The sequence below is a fragment of the Podarcis cretensis genome, assembly GCF_951804945.1.
Source record: "Podarcis cretensis genome assembly, chromosome: 4".
NCBI classification, from domain to species: Eukaryota; Metazoa; Chordata; class Lepidosauria; order Squamata; family Lacertidae; genus Podarcis; species Podarcis cretensis.
In genome coordinates this window covers 52,596,484-52,618,996 of record NC_137173.1, presented here as the reverse complement: position 1 = coordinate 52,618,996, position 22,513 = coordinate 52,596,484, and the positions used below count along the sequence as shown (strand labels likewise).

The following is a 22,513-nucleotide window of genomic DNA, read 5'->3' as shown; positions in this document are numbered from 1 at the left end:
TAGTCCGGCCCACCACATAGTCTGAGGGATGGTAGACCGGCCCACGGCTGAAAAAGGTTGCTGATCCCCCTTTAGCATCACCTGAGCTCAGCGAATCCCATTTCCACCTTAAACCCACCCACTCCTGCTTCCCAGTATCAGGCAGTTTCTCCCAGGATAGAGAGTACTGAAGCCCTATTTGGGTGATGAAGATCATGCAATTAGCAGAGTTGGATTAGATGAATCAAGTATAGATTAGAACCTGTGCTTATCTGGGGAATCAACTCTGTGGAGTTTATTCTTTTAGGGTTTAGTGTTCATGAGGGACACCACTGCTGTATCTTTCTGGGAAGTTGTCAGAGCTGGGGGAAACCCGAGAAACTTTTTGATCATAGGTGATTAAGTAAGAAAGAAATAGAACAAAAAAATAGATAAGAAAGGTTAATAACAGTATACCTCCCTCCTCTAGTATTATGGAAACACAACATGTTGTCAGATTATTTATTTATTTATTTTATTGCAAATACTAGCCAGTTTAAATTTTCCTTCATGGCAAGTGCACAACAAAAGCAAAATCTCAAACCACCTCCTCCCACCACTACTTTCTCTCCTCAGGATATTATTTCTTTCTTCACCTGAGAAAGTTTAATTTTCTGCTCAGTTTTTCTAGTCAAGGGCTAATACGGCCACTTCTGTCTGATGTGACATATTGTGACCAAAGAATAACTACCCTTGTCATATTCAAACAGCAAGAAAAAGCAGTAAGTAATTATAAGTATAGCTGCTTGAATTTCCCCCAAGGGTATACTGCAGAGAGAGAATTCCATTTTCAGTATGATTATAGCCTGGAAATCTGAAGCCTTTATACGTCATACAGCAGAATATTATGGATGGTCGTTTTGGTGGGGTGTGTGTATTTTTTAGCTGAGGGAGAGATGATATTTTGCTTGAATCCTATCTGTAATGGAGATATGATTTCATGTTATTAAGTAAAGCCCCGGACAACATTGAATTCGTATCTAATACTTCTTTGATGGAGTTTGTAACCTCTATGATCTGGAGAAAATTGGCTGGTGGTATCTATACCAACAGATATCACCAAGCTGTTCAGTCAACAGATCTTATAACTCTGCTCAGTCTGTGATATTCTTAAATTCTTTGAACCAAAAAATTCTACGGAAAGAATTTACTAGTGATGAAAACTGAACCATCTAAGCATGCTAAGCTTGTGTCTTTTGATCTGAGTTTCAAAGTTAGTGGGAGTCAGACACCTGCATTTTCCAGTTAATTTATCAGCCTCAAGACTTTTATTCTGTATTCTGCCGACAACTTTTCTGGATTTGGAGGAAAGGCTTAAAAGGGGGGGGTTGAAGGAAGCTTGCCAGAGAGAATAGAAGACTGCAGAGGTTAGTAATCATCTTTGACCTGAGAGAAGAGGTGGTGGCATGTACTGCAAAGCCAACCACTTTCTTGAGGTTCTAGCTTGCTAGCTGTGCTGTTGAGTCAGGATGTGGCTATGAGTGTGTGACCACTAAAGGTGTTATTTTCATTCTCAGGGAAAGTTGCACCTCCCACAGAGAGTTTCTTTTAAGTTACATAGATCTGAAACATATTAAGCCTTGAAAGCTATGCCTAATCATTCTTTTAGGTTTTTTGTGGCTTCTTCGAGCAATCAATTCTCCATAGGCATTCACCATTTAAAGAACAATTTCTTTGGCTACTCTGTCAAATTTATTGCTGTACATTTACACTAAAAGCTTGTGCACAGAAGGAGGCCACCCCAGGATAGCAATATGAGTTCATACTATATGGGGAGCACTTGAATACAACAGCAGCTGTTATCTGCTACTCTGTAGCTTGGAACTGATTCTGTTTCACAAATCAAGCATTATCACCTTGATGAAGCTTGTTTCTACCATACTCTTCCCACTCCCCAAGTAGAGACAAGGACATTATAAGCTGCTTCCAAGTCTTGGCTTCCTCAGGTGTAATGGAGCAGTTACCATTGTGTTGTTGTTGTTGTTGTTGTTGTTGTTGTTGTTGTTGTTGATATTCTCATTCTAAATCAGAATATTACGATATTCATAATCACAATTTGGTAAGACTTTGACTGGCTAGTGCATGGTCTGAAGGCATATGATGCCTCCATCTTGTAGCTAAGCATGGCTGGGGGCCTGGGGCTGATCAGTGTCTAGAGCAGGTTCAACCTCGGCCCTCCAGCTGTTTTGATACTGCTGTTCCCATCATCCCTGACCACTGGTCCTGCTAGCTAGGGATCATGGGAGTTGTAGGCCAAAAACATCTGGAGAGCTGAGGTCAAGGAAGCCTGGTCTAGAGGGAGGGCCCTTTGGGAAGCCCCGTGCATGCTGCCTTGAGTTCCATGATCGAATAAATATGCTCAGTAAAAATGACAATACATGAAAGTGTTTTGCTGTCGTTGAAGGGGTGGGGAAGTACTGGTTCATCCAGTGTTCCAGAGTATGTGTGTCTGCTTTCCCCATAGCTCTCCCCTCAGAAGGAGAATTGGGGGCTATGGACAGGGAGTACAACCTTACAGTGGGGAAGCAGCAACATGTGTTAAAAACAAAGCATACCACTATTCCTTCATTCACTAGTGCTGATTTCTATGCTGCTGATTTATGTACAAACCAGAAACCTACCTGCACAAATGTACCAAATATGTTTTATCTGACAATTCTCCACTCCAGAGTTTGAAATCTTGTCCCAAACCCGTTCCCTGAAAAATGAAACCTCACTTTCCCATTTCCATTTTTTAAACAGGATACTGGTAAGGAACGTAAGATAAGGGACAATCTAGATATGAGGCTATTATCCCTGAGCACCACATACAGCACCATGCTATTCTGTAGATCTGCAAAAGCAATATAAGCCCTGCAGTCACTGGCCATACAAATATGCTCATAATTTCTCATGTAGATTGCTTATTATTTGTGTTGTGCTTCTCTCTCTGGCTTATCTCCTTCCCAATCTGCTTTCTCAACAGATCCTCTCCATGGGAATGATGACTGAATACTATCACTACTTTTTTACAACCCTGGTAAGACATTTTGATAAATTTGTATCCATTACAGCAGTAGTAGCTAAAGACCTTCATCCCCTATGATCTGTGTGTCAACCATTATAGATGAAAAGTGCTTCTTAACTGTATTACTGTTGATAGCAAAGCAATCTTGCAATAGAGGTGGCCTAGTATATCTGTCACACTCACCAAACCTATTTCCACCCCACTCTCATTTCTCTGTGCTGCATAGGGGAAAATAGAATTGTATGCTTGTGAATCCATACTTCAAAACCATATCTAAGGAAATGGGGGCGGGAGAGGGAATGGAGAGAACCAAATATAGACTATTCAAAATTAGGGCATCTTATTTAACTCATTACAGTGCTTCTCTATGTTAGTGGAAATGTTAATGTGCTAGAGTCATGCTACCCCATCCTAGTACTGCTATGTGATGAAGGCTAGGCAAAAATATTCCTAAATAAAAAATACTTAAGGTGACACATTTTTATCTGTGTTCTACAAGACATAGGAGGTATATAGAAAGGAAACTAATTTGTCATCCCTTGTGAGACACTTTGTTGTTGCTTAAAGCCAATTAAACACATTTTAGCTCATGCAATCTTTCCTTCCATAGGAAAGATTAGCAAGCTTTTGCTTTGTATCCTATAATTTAAAGAAGCAATTGCGGTATTGTAAACATTGTGAAGTTTTAATAGAGATTGACAATGTTTCTTCACAAGACTGTTGATATCAGCATCAACAATTCTTTTCCTTGAAACAAATCCTGACAAGTGTCTCACACTTTTTGGGGGTCCATGACATTGCTTATGAAATGTGTCACAAAAATAATATCACTTAAGGCCTCCATTATATCCCTGCTTTGCAAACTTCTAATGCAAACAGAACTACTTCACCAGCTTGAAACATATATCAGACACAGTGACTGCATGTTACCAAAGCTGGCAAGGCAGCAGAAATGTGGTGCTCATAAGTACTAAAACTGTGTTGTTCATCACACTGCTGTAAGCTTTTTTCATTCTCAGGGCTGGAAAGTTTTCTTAACATTGACCAGCCAATTTTTCAAGCTTTTCTTTCTTTTCTTTTCATTTGTAATAGCTGTAACATTATTACTTGGATAATATAAATCAATACCAGGTACTGCACTGAAACTTGCTTATAAAATAATGTTGTGAGCATCTAATGTTTTATGTTCCAACAAATCAAACATGAGATATGTTATAAATCCTACTGTGCTCAAAGTTATTCAGATTTTATAATGAATGTCATTTCTGGTGAGCTTGGAGTCTGGTGAGCTTAAAGTCAAGGTGGGGAAAATAAATCCTACTCAGATCAAAGCTATTCAGATTTTATAATGAATGTCATTTTTGGTGAGCTTGGGATCAAGGAAAAACAGTACAAGGCTAGGAAAAAACAATTCCTTGGTTCATGAGCCATGGCTTTGAAACCCATTGCTACTCTAGGTTGGCACTACTAGGCTATTGGCTTGACTCAATATATAGGATGGTTCCTTTTATCATTAATACAATCTATTCCTTTATTTTTCCCCAAAATGAAACCTTGATGATTTAGGATTTGTTTGCACTAGACCTGGAACCCTACAGATACAGCGGAGTCAATATGACTGGATTTCGCTTACTCAACATTGACAATCCACAAGTGTCATCAGTTATTGAGAAGTGGTCAATGGAACGGCTACAGGCACCACCCAAGCCAGAGACGGGTCTCCTAGATGGCATGATGACTGTAAGTGAAAGAGTACTGTCCACTATATCCACAATGTCCATTTTCTGTCCACAATGTTGGCATAAAATGGTGTCTGCTCTGTGGTCTTTCAGCTGCTTGATGAAGACTTTTTTATTTTAATGTTTGAAAACCTGTTAAAAAAATTTTTGGTGTTGCTTAAAAGATTTGCTATACTGCTTTTCATCTCTTCTGCTGGAGGTTTTATGCTGTGGTGGTGATTTATTTCAGGTTTATAGTTGTCTTTTACAGTACAATCCTATGCATGTCTACTCAGAATAAGCCCCACTAAATACAATGAGGCTTACTCAAGGCAAGTGTGTGTACAGAACTGGAGCCTTAGCATATCTAGCACTCTATGCCACCTAGAGAATTGTTACTGGGTAGCAAAATAAGGATTGTTAATAAATCATAGAAATGTAGAGTTGGAAGGGACCCTGAAGATCATCCAACCCAATAAATAATAAGTTTGTGCCTTTGACTGCTGGAAATTTCAGCAGGTGTAGCTCTTTTCCTCATGTACAGTGACAAGCTACATCTATTGCCAACCCTTCTTCTGTGCAGGATGACTCTGCTCGCATGTCAACTCAGTGTGCAACAGCTGTGAAAAAGGCAAATTCAATGCTAGCAATCATTAGGAAAGGGACTGAAAATAAAACTGCCAATATTATAAAGCTGTTACACAAATGTATTGTACAAGCACAGTCAGAATGCTGTGTAAAGTTCTGGTCACTTCACCTCCAAAAGGATATTGTAGAGCTGGAAAGGTTCAGAAAAGGGCAATCAAAATGATCAAGGAGATGGAGCAGCTCCACTATGAGGAAAGGTTACACAACATTTGGAGTTTCTTAGTTTAGGGGGGAAATGAGTAAGGAGTATAAGGTGTACAAGATTATGTATAAGATTATAAAGTGAAGAAAGTAAATCCTCTCTTATAATATTAGAGCCCAATGTCGTCCAATGAAGTACAATACTAGAATACTTAAACAGGCAAAAGGAAGTACTTCCACAAAGAGTGCATAGTTAAAATACAGGCAACTCTCAATTTATGCTGGGATTATGTTTCAGGGATTCCCTGTAAAGCCAAAACCGTGTATAGTTTAATGGCAGGTGGGATTGCTAAAGTCTTTTTTCCCCAGATGACTGTCCCCTTTTTATTTTTCATTTTTTTAATTGTGCAGCTAAATGTGAAAAGTTAAATGTGTGTAAGTTGCTAGTTACCTGTATTGTATTCGCTCCCACTGGATGTAGTGATGACCACCAACGTGGATGGCTTTAAAAGAGGATTGAACCAATTCATGGAGGATAAAGCCATAATAACTTAGGTTTACATCTACTTGCAGAGGCAGTGTGCCTCTGAATAACTGTTTCTAGGAGCCGAAAGTGGGGAGAGTGCTGTTGCACTCAGGTGTTGCTTGCAGGCTTCCCAAAAACATATGGTTGGCCACTATGAGAACAGGAGTAGATGAGTCTGATCCAGGAGGGGTCATCTTAGGTTTTTATGATGGTTATGATAGGTAAACAATTTAAAAGTGGCTCCCATTTGTAGTTTGTGGTTAAAGCCAGGTCCTAGATCTGAAGGATTACCAGTATATGGGAAGCACTGCTCACAATAAGTTAAGACTTTAAATTTATTCTCAAACAAAGCTATTGATTTTATGCCAATCCTAATTTGTACACCAACAATGATCACAGATTTGTACTATATTAAGACCTGTTAGTAAATTCAGATCACATTTGATTGCTAAACTATCTAGTATTTATAAGTAGTGTAAGTAGGTCAATGAAGCATAGAATTAATCTATTAATTTCCCAAAAGATTTGCAGTGTGTGAAGTTTTATAATAAATAATAATATGTCTCATTAAATAGATGAGTCTTTAACTCTATCCATTGGTCTTATAGACTCAACAAACCTCTGTCGTTTAAATGTATAATTGCTCACTAAGGGCCTGATCCAAAGAAGTTTTGCTGGTCCAGAAAACAAATGTCTAAAATTAGACATTACTCTTACATAATCACAAATAACTGATGAGAGTACTACAAGCCTTAGACACAGGGCTCATATTTTGGAATGAATGAAGGGGAAACCAGGGGACGGGACTGAACATGTTGTCTTAAAAGTGTTTTCTATTTTCCCACATACAGACAGAAGCAGCTCTGGTGTATGATGCTGTTTACATGGTTGCAGTGGCTTCCCAGCGTGCCTCCCAAATGACTGTCAGCTCCCTGCAATGTCACAGACATAAGCCGTGGCGTTTTGGACCCAGATTTATGAACCTGATAAAAGAGGTAAGCATGGACCATTTGCTGGAATTCAGAATAGCCTTTTTCTCTATTGCTGTTTAATACACTAGAAACTCTCTCTACCACACAATAATTGGTGTCATTTCTAGTGCTTAGCTAACAGCAGAATATTCACATATCCTCTTTACTGAAGGAAATTCCTGGTACAGTAGTTAAAACTTCAGCCTACAATTTGGTACAAAGCAAACCTGACATAAGGGAAGCAGGTGGCGCTGTGGGTTAAACCACAGAGCCTAGGACATGCCGATCAGAAGGTCGGCGGATTGAATCCCCGCAATGGGGAGAGCTCCCGTTGCTCGGTCCCTGCTCCTGCCAACCTAGCAGTTCAAAAGCACGTCAAAGTGAAAGTAGATAAATAGGTACCACTCCAGCGGGAAGGTAAACAGCGTTTCTATGTGCTGCTCTGGTTTGCCAGAAGCGGCTTAGTCATGCTAGCCACATGACCCGGAAGCTGTACACCGGCTCCCTCAGCCAATAAAGCGAGATGAGCGCCACAACCTGAGTCGGCCACGACTGGACCTAATGGTCCTGGACTGGACCTTCAAATAACATTTGAAGGGCTATTAAAAGCAAAGATCACCCCTGCCGTCCGCATTTGAACTATTAGTTTAAGGTTTCTAGTGAACTTTCCACTGGGAGTTCGGGGGTGATTTCCACAGAGCTTGGGGAAACCAAAATATAATCATTTTCAGTTAAAATGTTTGATGCTGGCACGAAAGAACATAAATATTAAAATGTGAGTATCAAAATTGTCTCTTTTTAAACATCAATTCCTAGAAGTTAATTTGTGTGATATTTTGATTATTTCAAGCATACAATTTCTATACAATAATAGACTTGCACAACTGTATATTCATATCTGATGAGTACTGTGCTTTGTTGAAACAAGCCAACTTCAAACAATGGCTTATGAAGCTTCAAAGTAATTTCATGTTAGCATGTGCTCACAACACTAAATTATGGTTAACTGTAATTCCAAGTGAAAGCTTTCATTCTCCTGTTCTCTTGTGTGAGTCCAATCTCTCTTATGCTTGTTCCTGTCACAAGAAACAGTAGCTGGTTGTGATGTCCAAACAGAGCTAATGCCTGAATTTCTACACATTTTTCTGTTTTTAGAAACTCAGCTAATCCTACTCCATATACAAATACAGTATATGTTTCACAACATCTATTCAGTCATCTTAACCCAGATTTACACTCCAAACCCAATTCCTCACTAGTCTTCCACATTAATTTCCCACAGTATCTAGCATATCAATAATAATGAGGTTGTGGGAAAGTTTATCAAAACATTTGTGAAACATTTCCAACCAGACTGTGTCATTGCTTAAGCAGTTTTCATAGAATGCCTTAATTATGTTATGCCCCAAAGCAACACAGCTTCTCAGTAAATGTAGTTCATGGTCTGATATGTGACTTTATTGTACAATTCACATTTATTGTGTACAGCTTGATTCTGCATGGCACATGAGATCTGACCTAATTACTGGTAGTTTCACAGATAATTTATTTTATGGTCTATAAAACATTAAATCAAAAGGCTCAAGCTTCTTATCTTTTGAAGTGTTTCTTTTTTGTACTTAGCAAAAGAGAAAAATGACAATCACCATGATGGATTGAGAACTGTAGCACACCACTATGCTGCGCTATTTCCACAGCAGTAATTGCTTTCAAACTGTAGGGTGTAATAGATAATGCCAGAGCTTATCTATGCCTTCCTATTTTTGCTGCAGTGTGTACATATGTATTTATTTATTAAGAGGATTTATGTCTCACTACTTCAGGCAACCGCCTCTCAGAGCAACTAATGAAGTTCTTAAAACAATAACAATCCAAGCAACAAATCCCTTTAAAGAGCAACTAGATCAGCAGGGAAACTTGCAATCTGAGAAAATTTGGCATAAAGCCCAAATATCTAAAAATAAGAAGAATAAAATTATACTGTATAGTGCATATGTGTGAACACTGAGCCATTCTGAAACCTTTGGAAAGGTAGCATAAGAGCCAGCTACACATTATGTGGGAGATCTGTGATTCAGTTTCAATGTATTTCTTAAAAAACAAAACTGCAATGCATTTGTAGGGGACTGAGAATTTCTTAAGAGCTAATAGAAAAGAGGTGTTAAGTCCTTTTCCTCTGTGCCCCATTCCCTGTCAGACCTGCAAACATACTTAGCTGCTCCTTGCGCAGCAATCAGCATTTGGGAGGAGAAATTTTGATCAGGAAATCACAGCATCCACTACTCTGAAGAAACTTTTAAATTGCCCCAACCCCAAGCTTTTCTACTCAGGCTTAATTAGACAGCTATATCAGTAGGAGCTGTATGCCCACGAACAGTATTAGATCCCCTCCTTTGAAATTCTCCTATCAAAGGAGTTTTAGTTTTATCTGACTGCTGAGTTTCACAAAAGGAAGGATCTCCACAATAACCACAAAATAAAAAATAAAATAATTGCCAAGGAATCTAGAATCACTATATTTGCCATTTAGCAACTAGGTTCTTTATATTAGAAAAGTAGATTACTGATTTACACTTTTTCCTCCTCGCTTTTGCTAAGTAAGAGGTACAGGACAGGGAGTAACAGTTGAGGCAGCACCAGTCTTACCTAGAACTTATAGCCCTGCAGTACTAGACATTTTAAAGTAGACTTTATTGAATTGTCTGCCTGTCCCTTGATTTTGAAAAATGGCTGTGCTTTAGATGCAACATCTTACCATGCACTTTAAACAACAAATGTCCTGTAATATCCAAGAATGTACAAAATGGTTAATATTGCAACAGAAATACCATTAATGTTATTTTACACAAACCCTGGATATTATGCATGAGTATAGGGAACATTAAGCTTTTGCTGGAAAAGTATAAGCTTGCTGGAACCCTTTGGATATTCCTGCTGGTTTAAGGTAACCTAACTAGAGTTCACAAGCCAGGTTTTGTGTGGGTGGATATTATATACAGTACATTGCCTAGGATCAGCATTCAGTTACAATCAGACAGGGAGACTAAATCCTTTCCAGAAGTTCCTGTTCCTGTGACCTAATGTCATTTGATATCTAAATGATACTCTAATCCTTCACCCCCTCATGAAACAGTTTGCAAACAAATCTATATTCCCTGCCAGACAAAGAGGGAAACAGGTCATTCTCTTGCAAAATAAAATTTATCTTTTTCTTCAGGACAACTAAAATCAGTTCAGAGGAATTAAATTTAATTCCTCAGACAGCTGCCTTGCTATTTAACTCTCTGTCTCCAGGGATGGCTAACCTGTGATTCTTTTAATGAAGATAACCTATGAGCCCCAGCCAGCATGACCAATAGTTCTAGATTATGGGAGTTGTATTCCAGCAACACATGAAGAACGAAAGGTTAACTAGGCCTGATTAATAGGGAGAAAAGCTATTTTAAAAAAACCAAAGCAGAAGAGCACCACCACCAGGCTCCATGAGCAAGGAAATGAAATAAATGCAAAATATACACACCCCTCATAAGTAAAGTATTGAGGATATACTAAAAATTCCCATTGGCAGCAAACATAGAAGGGACTGTAGCTATTTGTCCAACTATAAACCCTTTGTGAAAACTAGCTAAAGGAGAAATAATCATAAATAAACAGTAGATGAACAAAAGGAGCCAGAGGCTCCACAGTCCCCTTGAGCTTTCTCTGAATATATTTGTTACTTTTCCCCAATATATATGACATTTTTGCATTTCTCCAACTCCAAAAACCCTACAATTATGACTTGCAATAAATATGGATTTAACAATGCAATTATACAGTACAATAGATATGGATTTAACTCAAGATTAAAACTTAATTTGTTAAAGTTAACATTTGATGATGATTTGAACAATTTTCACAGCATGGTGATTACAGAAAAATAACAGGCAGGTTTGCATGAGGATTGTTAGTAGAACTCAATAAACCTATGAGAGCTTTATAATTTGATAAGAAATATTAGCATGAAAAATATGTTAAATTATGCCTTGAAGTGCTTATTCTAGTTGGTAAAATGTGCAATGACTTATGCAGTCATTATAGTAATTATACAGTAAGCAGACGAAGAATAATAGAAAGCCAAAGAAGGGAGAAATCCAAAGCTAGCTGTTTATTATTGTGCAGTGTGCTAAACTAAATAAAAAAAGAAACTGTATTTTGGAAAAGAAACTACAGTCAAGGCCTGAAAGGCACATCCACACTTCTATAATTTTTATACTAGCTTAATTGTTGTTGTGCCTTCCCCAAAGAATCCTGGGAACTGAAGTTTGATTATAGCGCTGAGATTTCTCAAGAAGCACACGCAGATCTTCAGTTTCCAGAATGTCTTGAGGAAATGAGACTATTAGTTGCACTATACATATCCATTGAGACTTAAAAGTCTTAAATACAACTACACTAACACATACACATGAGTTGTGAATCGGGCTATGCATCTGGCTCAGGGAATTAGATAACTTTCCAGGAAGAAAGGTGACTTTGCGCTTTGTGGCTCACAGATCAGAGACTCACAGAATTGCGGTCCTTGAGGAAGGTTGAGAGATATGGTTAATGGGAATGAAGACATTTTATACTCTACACACTAAACATTCTTAAGTTTAGACTTTAATTGAGCTTCACATGCCAAATTTATTAACTGCTGCTAACACAGTAGGGATTATATAGTGGAAAAACTCTCAGCTGCCATCTGTCCAGGAATGGCTGTTAAAAATGTCTGGAACTAAGTGAAATGGATAAGTTGATGGAAGGTATTCATAGAAGATCTTATTATTTGTATTGCTTTATTTATTATTGTTTACTGGAAAAGTAACTATGGATAAATGCTGGATATAAGTTTGTTTTTGTAGTAATAGCTGATATTGTAACTGCAACAGTATAATAAAAAAATCAAAATATGAAGAGGTGGGGAAATGTCAATTCAATCTGTCCAGATTTTCCATGAGTCCTATGAATTCATTTGAATGAACTCCCCATCCCCACCTTAACACTAGATCATCCTGTTGTTTGCTCACGCATAGTCTTTATGTTCTCTTCAGATAAATGTATGGCTGTTTTCCAATTGCTTTTCACCAATATGCGACCTAGCCCATCTGGCAAAGATTGCATTGGGGTGGTTCAATATGTAGCTTTTCAGAGGTATTCATCTCTTACTTCCTCCCTAATTACAACTCATTGACTAATACCTGATAATAATAAGTTTAACTAATAGAAATGGAAAATGAAAGGGTAGTTGCATTAAGAGATGGATTCTACAGGGCATAAACTGGACATCCTTCAGGAGACATATACTCTTGATAGTGGAGGTGAAAGAAGGTATAGAGGTAGGATAAAACAAAAGGCAAGTGGAAGAAAAAAAGCAACAGAAGAAGGAAGAAGTAGAAAGAACTGGAACCAGGAAGCCAGAGAGTGTTTGGAAACATAGATACCTATTTATATTTTGTACTGGTTTGGAACTTATTATTTTGAATAAAGAAAAATATTGAAAGGCTCAGCCTGTTCTTTAACATATACCGTAGTTCTGGTAAAGTGGTTACAGTATTGGATTAAGATTGGAGAGCTCCAGTTCAAAATTTCCACATGCAGCTCAGTGGGTGGCCTTGGACCTGTCCCTCACTCAGTCTAACTCTAACTGTTGGTTGTTGCAATGATAAAATGTTTGAGATCTTTTCAGTAAGGGCAGAAGAAAGTATAATTAGTCAGCTTAACCCCATTCTATAAATTCCACAGAAAATAAGATCAATATCTTAATGCTTTGAGCTAAGCATATACACAAAACACAGAGAGAGCTCACATTGGGTAGCTTGTAATGGCCCAGAGATGGTGTGCACTTTGTAGTACTTTCAAGCTTGTTTATTCTTTTTAGCTAGTATAATACAAATAAATGTCTGCTTCACACCAACTACAAAAGACTTTTGGGTCAGACTGAGCTGCATCTAGGGTAGCTCAGTGTGGGAAAGTTTCCCTAGAATGGCCAACTATTCTAATTGGTTACAGTCACAGCTAAAAACTTCTGACTGATCTGATGGCTACTGTTGGCTAGAAACCATGGTGTAATATTGATTCTCAATGATGCATGACTAATAAATTTAGAGAAAGTGAAACAATGATCTCAATCAATGGTACAATGATAAGAGTTTTTCAGGGAAAATTGCATTTGCTTGAATTTAAGATCGATACACATTCATATTCAATCTGTTTTTATTAAGGTTAATAACCTCATTTAAAAATATAGATTCCAGATATTATTGCGGTGACAATTTATCTTTCAAATACTGCACCTATAGATGAATTATGCTTATTGAGACAATTTTGACCACTGAAAGTTTGCATCTCCTGCACAATTTGTTAGTTATATTATAAATTAATGCTTCACTTGCATGCATATGTGGTTCCACTTTGTGCATGCATAACCTTGGTTCAATAATCAGTGATAGCTAGCTGATCAACTAGGGTGGCAATAGGGTGGTGCCTTTTCCAAACAACTACCAAGCATGTTGACAATCATCTGAGCAACATTTTCCACGCCCAGGGTCTGAAGGTAGATTAGACCACTCTTTTGCAGGGACTAAAAATTCACTGTTCTACAGTGACTGCCTTCTGCTGATGCAACTGTCATTGGCAGCTATTAATTAATGCCTGTTTCTGACAAGCAGCAGCTATTGTCCTAAACCAGGCATGTCCAAGCAGTCGATCGCAATTTACTGGTCGATCGCGGGCATCCTACAGGCTATCCTCCCCACAAAAAACTCGACAACTCTCAACAATGACCAATGGGTAGATCACTGCCAGGTTTTTTATACTGGGAGTAGATCACAGTCTCTTGGGAGTTGGAAGTGCCTGTCCTACACCATCTATCTGTCCATATTGATATAGACCATGGAAGGGATGCTCCCCATATGATGGAGCCAAATCATATGGTAAGTGTTTGTACATGGCACGAAGAAGGGTTACATCACCATGGCAAGCATAACATGCATCCCAGCTCTCTGGCACAATATTAATATTGTGGGCCAGGCAGTCTCACTGGGTTGCCGGTCAACAACTAACTAAGAAGTTACACCATTGAGAAACGTATTTTCACAACCCGTTCTATAATAAGAGAACCCTGGGGAAGGTAAATGGTACCTCAGAACTTTACAATACTTTGCAAGTGCTTCAGTCTTGTCCAGATTAGTTGCTGGCATCTTCTCGGTTGCTAAGTGCCTCACATATTTTACCACAGATTGTCAAAACTTTCACTTAACCAAGAACTACTTGAAAACTCACAGGCTGCTTTTTTGAACAGAGGGCCACAATTGGTCTAGTACAGTTACATAATTACTAGACCCAAGTTTATTTAGTTCAGGGTGTGGAACTTATTCTGCAACAGCAGATAGGGATTATTAATTAAAGCAGAGGTCCCTAAACTTTTGGAGCCTAGGGACACACCTGGAAATCTAAGAAGCTGTCACGGAAACCACAAAATACCCATTTCACAGAAAAAGTGGTGGAACTTAGAACCTCCCACTTGAAACAAACAACAGGAAAAATGTCTGCACCTCTCCCCCAAGCCCAAACCACATAGAAAAGAAGGCATCATTTCCGCAAAACAGCCCCAACCAATCAACCAACCCTCCAAAAATATTCAGTTTTTCTTTTTTTAAAAATGGGAGGGGCAAGGGGCCTTGGTTAACATCAAGGAGGATATCTGAAGGCAGCATGGTGCTCATACTATTTTAAAATCAAATTAAACTGCAAAGACAACAGATGTTAAATCCCCAGAACACTGCCAACTTAATTTCGGGTCTTAAAATTTGGTTAAAATAGGAATATATGAAATGTTCCTTGAAGAAAGTATCAGGAACAAGTGGAAGTTCCAGTATTCTTGGATAGATATCAAGGATGTCTCTCCAAGCACCATCACTAACTGAATGAGTCACATACTCTAGTGACTGGCAGGACACTGACAAGTATGCACCAGGGGAAGGGGAGTCAGTGATTTCTCCTAGGAAAAGGAAACTGCTTGCCCGCCTCAACCTTTTTCTGGAGAAGAAGCCCTGTGAAGGAGCCCTGTTGGGGGATTTTTCCTAATCTAGCTTTTACTCTAAAGGCAGTTAAACACTGACCATCAAATGTTCATTGATGACACATTCACACTTTGAAATTAGTTCAAAGTAAGATGTTGCTGGGACTTCTGGTCAAATAAGTTGGGATCTAATGCTTAACCCAATTACTTTTGAGCAATTTTATAGATTGGATTACAGCATCTGTAACTACAAAAGTGGACAACTTATTGCTTATGGAGGGTGTCAGTTAATGAGAAGGGCAGACCCACCAGCAAGTCAATAGGAAATGTGAGAATATTTTCTGAGACAGAGGTGACAAAGGGCCTGTCAACTGAAAATTGATAATTCTCTGGCAGAGCCATCAGGAGAATGACTTTTCAGTGAGAGCTCCTACAATAACTACCATTTACACTCTTGAAGAGCCTATTCTGTGAACCTTAAATCACTGTATCTCTTAAAAATCCCACCCTACTATCCGTAACACTAAAAAAAAACCCTGCAAAAGCTACGTAAAGGATTTAGGTGCTATGTGATTATGATATTGCTGTGCACATGATAATATTCATTTCAGTAGATTCAGTTCTACAGATAAAAAAAGATGGAAACTTAATCATACTTCTGTCAGTTTTGTGTACACCATCCAGGTTCATAGTAGATAGCTATCTACAATGTAATGCAGAATAGGAAAAAATATATAGCTGAGAGAACCTGTAATTAGAATTGTAAAGCAGACACTGATGAGTTTGCTCTATTATAATATATTGTGAGACTTCCTGGCATTTTTAAGCTATTTCATGAAGGAGCAAGCTAAATGAGGATAATAAAGATCATCTACACTTGAAAAACTATTTTCTTCTAGTGTTACAATGGAAGTCACTAGGAACTAGCCAAAGGACAGTTTGTATACACAGGAAACGTTGGAAGAGAAGACTGCACCTGTACTGGAACTGTTTTTAAATATGGAATTGTTTTAAAATGCTTACATTGTTTTTAAACATGGAAGTGTTGTTGGTTATTTATTTAATATATTGAACTGTTTTAAATTGTTTTTACACTTTTGTGGTTTTGTGATTGTAATGGTTATATAATTGCATATTTTATTGTTGCAACCCACCCTGGGACTTTATGGTAAAAGGTGGGCAAGAAATCAAATAAATAAATAAATCATGCATAAAATATTTCTTGCATTAGAAACCTTTCAGAGTTTTTAAAAAGAAAGCCGTATGAAAGAAACTGCAGCAGTTTGTTGCCTCAGATGGAACAGCAAAGCTCGCTCTCTCTCTCTCTCTCTCTCTCTCTCACACACACACACACACACACACACACTCCAAGAGACCTGGCTGTAGCGAGTGCCTGGTCAATTAATTTATTTTGACATTGACGCAGAAACTTCACAAACACCTTTCTTCCCCTTCTTGGCAATAAAAATACAACTATAATAATGTAAGTAGCTAACCATTTCTTGTCCTTTTATAAAGTCCCAAATCAGGTGCCTGAAGCAGTCTCCTTAGTCTGCCCAGTGGTAGGTCTGGAGCCTGCATACAAGTCCACCTCTGCCAGCTTTTTCTTAACAGCATCATAAGGCAAAGCTGTTACCTTTGACTCAGACTATCACATATATTATTTAACTCTCAACAGTGATGCAGTTATTCATAGCAGATGAGGCTAAAAGAGGTATATGTTTGTGTGGGGACAACAAGAACCAAAAATGTTGGTTGTAGCCTTTATGCCCAACTACCAAATTAATCATTTCATTACTCCCAGTAAAAGAAAGGAACTGTTAAGTATGTTTTATGCTACCACATTAGTTAGTGTGCTGTGTAACAAGAGAACACACAACCATGTTTTTTGTGGTTGCACCATATAATGGAACTCTCCCCTGAGTTATATTCACCTAGCATCTTCTTTTAGGCACTAGGAGAAATCCATCTTGTTTACCTGAGGTTTGACAGTTAAAAGTGATTTTTACTGCTCTTTTTGTTTCTGTTAGTTTGGCTGATTTATATCTTAGGTCTTAATGTTTCTCTTTCTTTGACTCTTTTGGTTAATCAGTATTGGATTGTTTTAATTGCTTTAAGTGCTATCTAATTTGTCAATTGATTTTGTAATTGTTTTGTGTGTGTGCATGGTTTTCTTCTGGACTTTGTAAGTCACCTTAAAAGCAAATTTGGGTGGAAAGTTGAGGCAGAATTTTTTTAAATAAACAAAGTAAATCGCCCACAAAACTCCATTCCTGTCTTTCCCTCCTCCACCTTTCTACAACTTCTCACAACAATGCATTTGATTTTCACAATTCTCTTCCCTCTGTCCACCCCTTCATAGGCAAATTCTCCATTATGTGCTCCCAACAAGGGTTATATTAATGCCAGAGCTCAGCCCAAGTATCTGCCTCCATTAGTTAACCACTCAATCCTCAACAAAACTTTTTTGCAAAAGTTCTGATTTCATTTCCTTGCTCTCTTTAGTTCCTTACATGGACACACTGCAGTTTTCAGTAAACTACCCTAGCTGCGCACACTTACTCCCTTGTATTTTGGTTAAAATGTGTTGGATCTGGGCCAGCTCTACGAGACATACAGTGTGTCCTCTGGAATAGAGCCAGGGGTCACAGTGAAAAATAGATTCTTTAGCACAGTGTTTCCACTAAATTTAGTCATTCTTGCTTATTCCCTGAAAGCAGAAAAGTGGTTTGTAGATGCCGACTGATAGGGTTTCTTTGTGTAATAAATTGGGTTAATGCCTATCAGAATGGCATCTCTGTTAATTTTTGTAATTCCAAGAGTGCAAAGATTGGCCTGAGACCAGGACATATGACAGCTCAAAACTCTGCAACCCCATGAATTATTTTTGGTTTGAATGTTGTTGATGGATAATGTACCTTGGGGATGTTCCCCAAGTTCCATGCACGTGTTGTTTTCTGTCCTAATCATAGAACTATTGATAATGCATTGAGTTGAATAAAATCAGAAAATCAATAAAAAGAAGATTGTTTTGTTTGGAGTGTTTTTGAAAGGAATTCTATTAAGAAAGAGAGATTATGCACAATTATTTTTCATGGGCTTGAAAAGTTGAGGCTACACATTATATATCTCTCTCTCTCTCTAGGCTCGTTGGGATGGTTTGACAGGGCGAATTACTTTCAACAAAACAGATGGCTTAAGAAAGGATTTCGATTTGGATATTATTAGCCTCAAGGAGGAAGGAACAGAAAAGGTAACCAGTTTGGTACCACTGTGTGCATGCTGTGAGCCAGACGGTGCAGACAGCAAGATTTTTATATATTCAAAGGCAGAAGGAACAATGAATATTGGGCACCTTGCTGTACAAATCTCACTGAAATTAATATAAAGTATGAGCATTTTTCTTCTTGTATGCATCTCTCAATCATTTCAATGAAGTTTGTTTAACCAGACATCCTTGTGGTGTGCCAATTGACAGCATTATCCTGAAGCCTACACACTTAATAGAAGCAAATAAAAGTGGGTAGTTCAAAAGCTGCTAGTTCAGTTTTTATTTACCTCTTATAGCTCGTAATAATTTCCAAGTAACAACCTAGATATAATACCCTAACCTAATTAGAAGCCACCTACCTGTGCAATTAGTAGCAGAGTGCAATGCATAAAGCCCTACAGAGTATGCTGCAAACATGGTGATAAACAGTTTATCCCACATTCTGGTCTCCCTACCAAACAGTTGATTGGCAGCATAGCAGCTTATTTTACAGGGCTGTATGAATTCCACTTCCACTAATGCACATGCACACTGATAGATACAAGGGTCCCTGTTTCTACTCTCCACATCCGATCGTCTTTGAATTATGTCTAATGTCATCATTTTATATCCGAAATATTTTTTCAGCTATACAAAGTAACATTCATAGCACCAACCCTAAACTCTAATCTTAACAAAGAAAAAACTGATTTGTATTCCTACTGAAATAAGTGAATTGGATGGTACACTATGGGAAAATATACACACACTCTTGGATCTTCATACATGCACGGACGCTGAAAACCAGCTTGTATATAGTTTACTGCTTACCAGTCCTACTGTTCTAATGCAATTTCTCGAAAATAAATGTATTGAGGATTATAGTATACATATTCGGTAAAGAACGGTAGTACTTCTTTTTGCAGTAACCCTCCGCCCTGTTTTAGCTATGTTTTGTCTTTTTCAGTATAAGTGAAGCAATGATTATTGCCCCAACCTAGTCATCTCCTCCACACACTGCAGATCCACATGCACAAGTGTCCTGCTGCACATCTGACAGTTCTATTGATACACTTTCTGTATGCAAAGGCAGCTGTGGGATTCCACAATGTGGGGAAATGTTGTGAAGATAGGGCAAGGATTCACAATGCTTAGAGCTGGGGATGGGAGCAGGGAATTGTCCTTGGCCTTGTACTGAGTTCCGGAGGTGCTGTACAAGATGAGAGGCAAGACCACACCTGTCAAGGCCAGAGAAAATGTATGGACCTCTGAGTACAGAAGCTGGAAGGGACCCCAAGGGTCATCTAGTCCAACCACCTGCAATGCAGGAATGTCACAAACCATATTAAGAGTCTCATGCTCTACTGAGAGTAGGAAGAGCTCTATTTCTCTGCATGCAGAAGACAGCATCTGATGCAAGCAAACTATGTCTGATAACACCTACAGTCAGATGACTGTCCTTTTCTCACCATAGCCAAACAGCTGTACACATGTGCCTTTCTTACACAGAGGGAATTACTCACAGGCAAGTGTATGTTGGCCAAAGGCATTGTCACAGCAAAGCCACTTCACGTTTATTAATAGAGTAGCACTTGTTAACATTTTCTACCCCATTCTTAATTGCCCATGTCTGTCCACCTGCCTTGCGAACACTGCATTCTTTGAGAACTATGGATATGATATTTCCCCATGGGGGCTCAATTACCTGCATGAAGAGCTTTACAGAGTCCTGCCCCCCACTCCAGTATGTGCACAGAGGTACACACAAGCACGTTATCTCTGGCGTTTTAATAACTGAACAGAAGGAAATAGCTGCAATGGTGATAGGCGACAACACACAAAAATCCCATTTCCCAGAGTGCCCTGACATGTTGGCATGCCTTTCTGCCCGCATTGAGGGGAGGAAGGGATGAAAACAGGGCTCTGTTAAGCCCTATGGAGATTCTTTCACCTGCAGGGGCTATATCTACATAAGCAAAGATCATGTCATATATATTCTGTTCATACTGCTTTCAGTCAGCTTTTGATTTAGACATCACACCCAAGCGAAAAGGTCAGGCACAGTCATATTTTATCAAGACAGCCTTGAGAAGCCTATAAACAATAGAGCTATCTAAACCCTCTATTTGTTACACAAGATGAAACATAAATAGCCTGCCTTTCTTAATAACATGTCTTGAGAAGCCGGTGGGTTTTTTTTCACTAGAAGAGCAATGTAAAACTACTCCAATCCAGAAAACTTGATTCCGCTTTACAAAAGCAGCTGCAAATCTATTAAATCTACGTGTTGTGTGACCCCCATTCAAACTCATCTACTACTGACTAAATTATGGATTAACAAGCCTCTTTATATAATATGGAACTGGTCTGTTTTTGGACGGGGCGGGGGGAGATGCTGGGACTCAGTGTGGGAAATTCACACTGTTATCCACAAGCAAAATATGCATTAGATTTATTCATTTATTTAATCAGGGGTGTAGAGAGAAGAGATGAGGCACTGAATTCATTCTAACATGAGTAAATTTTCTAATTTAGTTAAATGAAAGGTCAGTACTACCAATTACTAAACACAACAATGTCTCAATCCTACAGTAAGTGGTTCTGTAAGTGTACATGCTATGATAAGATTGAAATGAAAATGCTAAGACTATGTAAAACATACAGATTTGCTTTATATTTTGACTGAAGAACTGTTTTGTGTCCCTTTCTGTTCTTTTCTAAATTAAGGCTGCTGGTGAAGCTACTAATAATTTATATAAAGTATGGAAGAAGGTTTGTATATAGACAGATGATGTAAGAAACCTACAGGTTGAGTCTGAAAAAAACTCTTCCTTAGGGTTTTGACAAATGGTCTCCAATTGCAGTTTAGAGACAATAAAAGTCGGTCTTAGAATAAACTATGCTATGTAGTATAGATTTTTGATTAACCACTACATTTTCTCTATCCAGTTGTAGAGTGCTGAAGTCACAGTGAGTTTTGGCCACAATCCGCTGAGGAGTCAGTATTATATGTAACAGCTTTCACTTTAGGGTGCAATCCTGCATTTAGCAATGCTCATTTCAAGACCCTGTGGGATTTATACACAAGTAACAAGGCAGCTGGATTGCAGCCTTAATATTTTGCAGTGATACTGGAAAAATAAAACATCTGGAGGGCCGAGGTTGAGGAAGCCTGTTTTAAGAATTTCTTTACAATAATAGTCTTTTTCTACTGAATAATGAGATCATATTATGGGAGTCTGAAATGCTGATTACCTTTCCATTGTATCTGATGGCAAAGTGTACAAAACTAGGACCAAGTTTTAAACACTATCTAGATGTTACGCCCTAGTCCAAAACATATGATATAGAAGTACTTTCAATTTATTTTGAGAAAGCTTAAAGGTAAAGGTAAAGGTACCCCTGCCCGTACGGGCCAGTCTTGACAGACTCTGGGGTTGTGCGCCCATCTCACTTAAGAGGCCAGGGGCCAGCGCTGTCCGCAGACACTTCCGGGTCACGTGGCCAGCGTGACATCGCTGCTCTGGCGAGCCAGAGCCGCACACGGAAACGCCGTTTACCTTCCCGCTGGTAAGCGGTCCCTATTTATCTACTTGCACCCGGAGGTGCTTTCGAACTGCTAGGTTGGCAGGCGCTGGGACCGAGCAGCGGGAGCGCACCCCGCCGCAGGGATTCGAACCGCCGACCTTTCGATCGGCAAGTCCTAGGCGCTGAGGCTTTAACCCACAGCGCCACCTGCGTCCCCCTTGAGAAAGCTTACTTCCATGTAAATGCCACAATTAAACCTAGGATAATGGTTATATATCTTGCAGCAATAATATCTATCTATCTATCTATCTATCTATCTATCTATCTATCTATCTATCTATCTAAACTCCAGGCACAGTATTATTAGTTACAGCTTCTCATCAATCTCATTATAACCTAATAAAATGCCTAATTATTAAACATATTTTAATAAGCAGTAAACTAGTCAAAGATTTTTTAACAACCAATTTTTCTCATCAACTAATGTGTCATGAACTGACATATTGTAACAAATCTATGTGGGCTTTCGTCCCCTCTTTTCATTGTTGGTAGTTCAAGTTATTATGCTGAATTAATTTAATCCAAATTCTAATGAATTTAAAAAATGCACTGGACACTATTTGTCATATTTTATGCTTTAAACTTGTCACTAAACTGCAATAAAT

The 22,513-nt window shown here is 38.6% G+C and overlaps 1 protein-coding gene and 1 long non-coding RNA gene across 31 annotated transcripts in view; one reads left to right on the top strand and one right to left on the bottom strand.

The window, feature by feature from the left end:
* The window catches only part of LOC307213854, a 164,780-nt gene that overhangs the window by 90,331 nt on the left and 51,936 nt on the right, over positions 1-22,513 (bottom strand). Inside the window, exon 3 of one of the 25 annotated variants that reach the window (XR_013837712.1) lies at positions 448-2,033. The exons of the other annotated variants lie outside the window; for them this stretch is intronic. This is a non-coding gene — a long non-coding RNA (uncharacterized lncRNA). Of the gene's footprint in view, positions 1-447; positions 2,034-22,513 lie in introns of those variants that run through there. 25 annotated transcript variants of the gene reach the window in all.
* GRIK1 (glutamate ionotropic receptor kainate type subunit 1) overlaps positions 1-22,513 on the top strand; it is a 159,149-nt gene that overhangs the window by 101,221 nt on the left and 35,415 nt on the right. For 3 of the 6 annotated variants that reach the window (XM_079972031.1, XM_079972030.1, XM_079972032.1), the window contains exons 5-9: positions 2,984-3,037; positions 4,592-4,765; positions 6,910-7,053; positions 18,216-18,323; positions 21,048-21,092. In XM_079972031.1, the coding sequence (XP_079828157.1) occupies positions 2,984-3,037; positions 4,592-4,765; positions 6,910-7,053; positions 18,216-18,323; positions 21,048-21,092 (525 nt within the window). The remainder of the gene's footprint in view (positions 1-2,983; positions 3,038-4,591; positions 4,766-6,909; positions 7,054-18,215; positions 18,324-21,047; positions 21,093-22,513) is intronic. The other 3 variants (XM_079972034.1, XM_079972033.1, XM_079972035.1) reach the window with 1 other exon arrangement.